This window comes from Octopus bimaculoides, chromosome 17 (genome assembly GCF_001194135.2).
Source record: "Octopus bimaculoides isolate UCB-OBI-ISO-001 chromosome 17, ASM119413v2, whole genome shotgun sequence".
Lineage (NCBI taxonomy): Eukaryota > Metazoa > Mollusca > Cephalopoda > Octopoda > Octopodidae > Octopus > Octopus bimaculoides.
Window position 1 is genome coordinate 26,495,741 of NC_068997.1, and position 4,002 is coordinate 26,499,742.

Sequence of the window (4,002 nt, forward strand, 5' to 3'; positions counted from 1 at the left end):
ATATATATATATGTGTGTGTGTGTATGTATGTATGTATGTATGTAGGTACATATGTATGTACATATATAAAGTGTATAAGTATATATATATATATATATATATATATAAAGTGTATATAGATAGATAGACAGACAAGACAGACAGACAGACAGACAGACAGACAGACAGACAGATAGTTAGATAGATAGATAGATAGATAGATAGATAGATAGATAGATAGATAGATAGATAGATATTTGTACGTGTATGCATATATACTCTCACACACGCAAGCGCGCACACCATCCATTGCTTGCAATCTATGGCGACAAAAATCTTGTATTAAATTCACTAAAGATAAAAATACAAATAATAACACAAATAAGAAAAAATTACTTCGAACAAATCAGACGACCGACTTTCTCTGATTTATTCATAAGTAAATCCGGGTTTGGTTTACAAAGATAACATTGAGCAATATATCAAAGACGCATATAGATATGGATGAATGGTTTCATGCGTAGATGGATGGATGGACGGACGGACGGATGCATGGATGGCTGGCTGGATGGATGGATGGATGGATGGACTTTTGGAGTCAATAAATTTTTATTGAATTTCCAGCAAAGTGAAGCTGTAAGCGGGGATCTTTTCTGTTTGGTTCACACTTTTTGATTCTTTCAATTTTGTTCCAATTGATTTCAAATTTGATATATTAATGTAGTTTTGTATGATAATAACGGAAATGAAATTAATTTTTGCCCTGAATTAATAAATAAAAAGTTAATAGCTTTTAAAGTTTGCAAATTTTGAGTAATTGTAGCCAATTGAAAGCCAGAGACATATTGGTTCCTGTTTCCGTAGTAACAAGCCAGAGTATAGTCTGCTTTAATCAATCTTTAACTACCTGAGGCTGGGTGTTACCCGAGCAGTGGGTTTACAGAGGAGTGTGTCACGAGACCAGATATGTTTTTCTGTATACAGTGTCATGTCGGAATTGCGGCACACACTCTATTTTTCCAGGAACCACAATTTTCAGTGACTTGTGAAGGGCCTACTCTTACATTCCTGAAATTGATGGTTACAATTTTCGACATACAACAGTGAATCACAGCGTTGACTTTAACTCGAAACGGCACAACTGGAAAGCACGTGGGACTCTATAGAACGAATAAATGACGCTGTTGCAAGTATCGTTTTATGGTTGATTTTGTGAGTGTTTATTGAGCGAAAACACCTAAGCTCTACGAGGCTCCGGCAGGGGGTGGTGGCGACCCCTGTTGTACTCTTCCACCACAACTTTCTCTCTCTTTCTTCCTGTTTCTTGAGTAACGCTGCGATGGACTGGCGTCCCATCCAGCTGGGGGGAACACATACGCCATAGAAACCGGGAAACCGGACCCATGAGCCTGGCTAGGCTTTGAAAGGGCGACGTTTTATCCAACTACCATAACTCCTCGACAGTAGAAGAGACCTGGGAAAAATCTTAACCACAACAGTTTTTATGTAGTGGCTTTATTGCAAATCTACATATAAGAAAGGTTGGCAGCGTCGTTAGAGCGTCAGTCAATTAATTTTTGTTCTGGAGTCGTTCCAGCTGTCTGCTATCCGGGTTCAAATACCAATAAGACCGGTTTTTTCTTTTTTTTTTTTTTTGGCTTTTTATCCTATATGTCTGTAATACAAATGCAGATATTGATGTGTAAATAATCACCATTCCTATCATTCCAACATTGCTCTCCACTAACCAGTACAACCACTAGCTGCTCTTAATCACCACTTCTACGAACACTCCTATTACTTCTACCACTACGATCGCCATCACTGCCAATGCCATTCAGTAATCTCCTAAACATCGATATGGTTTGTCCTTAGTAGTAGTAGTAGTAGTGGTGGTGGTGGTGGTGGTGGTGGTGGTGGTGGTGGTGGTGGTGGTTTTGGCGGTGTAAAGAGAGTGGTTGTTTAACTGTTTGTCTATCGGGATCTAGTAGGTTTGGCTGCCAGCATCAATTCTGTTCGAATTGATTTCATATTCAGTGTATGAATGATACGCTTTCATTGACTAATGAATGACGTGAACATCGTTTTCGCTATAAATCAATAAATAAAGAGTTATTAGCAATTAGTTTGAAAATTTTGGTAATTTTAGCCAACCGTTAGCCACAGACACATTCATGCCTGTTCCCATAGTAACAAGCGGAACATGAGAACTGTTTTGTCTGGTTAGCCAGTAATCATGCCGCTCAAACCTCGTTAAAACACCACTTCTCACCAAACATACATTCTCACCTCTCGCCAGAATTACATTTTCAGATAGTAGCCACTGGTATTCAGAATAACAGCTGTGTGGTTAAGTTCGCTTCTCAATCTCACAGTTTCGGGTTCGGTCCTATAGCATTTCGGCTAAATGTCTTCCATTATAGCCCTGTTGTGGAATATCCAACTATCAACCGATGTTGCGATTCGCTGAAATGTTGCCCACATAATCAGCGAATCTGATCAATCGCGACTTCGTCTGGAAAGAATGTTACCCATGTGATCAACAAATCTAACCAATCACGACTTCATGTGGAATAGGCTCCAGTGACCATATTAAATCTGGGCGCACTCTTTTCTGAGCTTCTCAATCGGTATCACACACACACACACATACACACGACCGCCAGACAAAGAGCTTCTTCTGTTGTAGCCTTTCAAGCTACAACAGAAGAATTTAAGACCGGCTACTATTGAACATCGACGACTTAGATAGCAGAATCTGTAAAGAATTAAAGCAGAAATGCCAGATATTGAAACAAAACTTGGAATTGAAGGGCCTTATTATAAACTTAGCGGAAATAAAAATTTTAGTGAGTAGGAAGGAAGAAAGGGCCTTTATAGCATCGGAGAATTGGCCGTGCGCCATTTTGTAGAGCCGATAGAAATTCTATAGGCGTAGGTAGGATGAGAGAACTGAAGAAAAAAAAATGATTTAATGGAAGATGTCTTTCGTTCGTCCTGATTTAAACCTTTTGGTCTCTGTTTCAGTTCTTATTGCTGCCACGTAGCTGGGGTTTACTGAATCCGTTGCTAAACGGCATAAAACACTGAAATAACATAATTTGTTGGGTTTGAGACGCTGTTAGGGACAGAACTTCTGACAAACTACATCAGAACAGCATTTAAAAAAATATCCAGGTGAATGTTTGAAAAAACTTCAAATGGTTGAAAGAAATTTAACAATCTCCATAAATTGTTTTCTTTTACGCTGAAGTATTTTTATTCTAAATTTTTAATATGTCTCAAGTCCTTCCTGGTTGTGTTTTGCAATGAGACAAGAGAAGTCGGTGTTGTCTCCCTTGGATCTTGGTATTTTGTTGTCTAATTTCCTGTGGTCTTTGTCCGGTGAAGAATCAAATTAATTCCTTTCGGTGTCTTTTCAAAACAAATGCGACGGCAAAACCACCACCGAAAACAAGAAGTCTACCCATAACCATACACACACATATTCTTAAATACATATTCACACACATATGGTGATAATGAACACAAAATTAAATTAATAAGTGGGTGAATTTTTTTTTTTAATTGGTAACTTGACATAATATGGCTGTCCTCAGATTTCAGAATATGTCATAAAGGCACAAGTAATGCCGTTTAAACTATTTTCTGATATCCATATTAGAAATATCGTTGGTTGACGTCAAACGATATTATTCATTTGATCAGTAAAGTTACCCAGACTTCAGGAGCAGCTACACAAATGGTGTTGAGAATAATACTGCGGTAAGTATTGCTTTAATTGCATCATAATTAACTGGTTTTGTCATTACTACTTATAACTTGGCTTCAAATCACGTTAAGGTAGATTTTTTAGTTTTCTTCCCCTCGGGGATAGAGGATTATTTAAAGTGTTATTCAAGTCCTGGAATCGATTTCATAAACCTTATAACCTTTTAATAAAAAAAAAAAATACCTGTCCTCGTTCGTTCCAATGTCAGAGATAATGTGTTCCCCTTGTAAATCTGAATGCATATAAATAT

General features: G+C 37.7%; 1 protein-coding gene across 2 annotated transcripts in view; it reads left to right on the forward strand.

The window, feature by feature from the left end:
* The first annotated feature begins 3,317 nt into the window (after positions 1-3,317).
* Positions 3,318-4,002, forward strand: part of LOC106878484 (protein NCBP2AS2 homolog) — a 6,118-nt gene continuing 5,433 nt past the window's right edge. The window contains exon 1 of one of the 2 annotated variants that reach the window (XM_052973851.1): positions 3,318-3,745. Coding sequence is in view for 1 of the 2 variants with exons in the window: in XM_014927703.2 (XP_014783189.1) it covers positions 3,723-3,745 (23 nt within the window). In the remaining variant the exon portion in view is untranslated. The remainder of the gene's footprint in view (positions 3,746-4,002) is intronic. The other variant, XM_014927703.2, reaches the window with a different exon arrangement.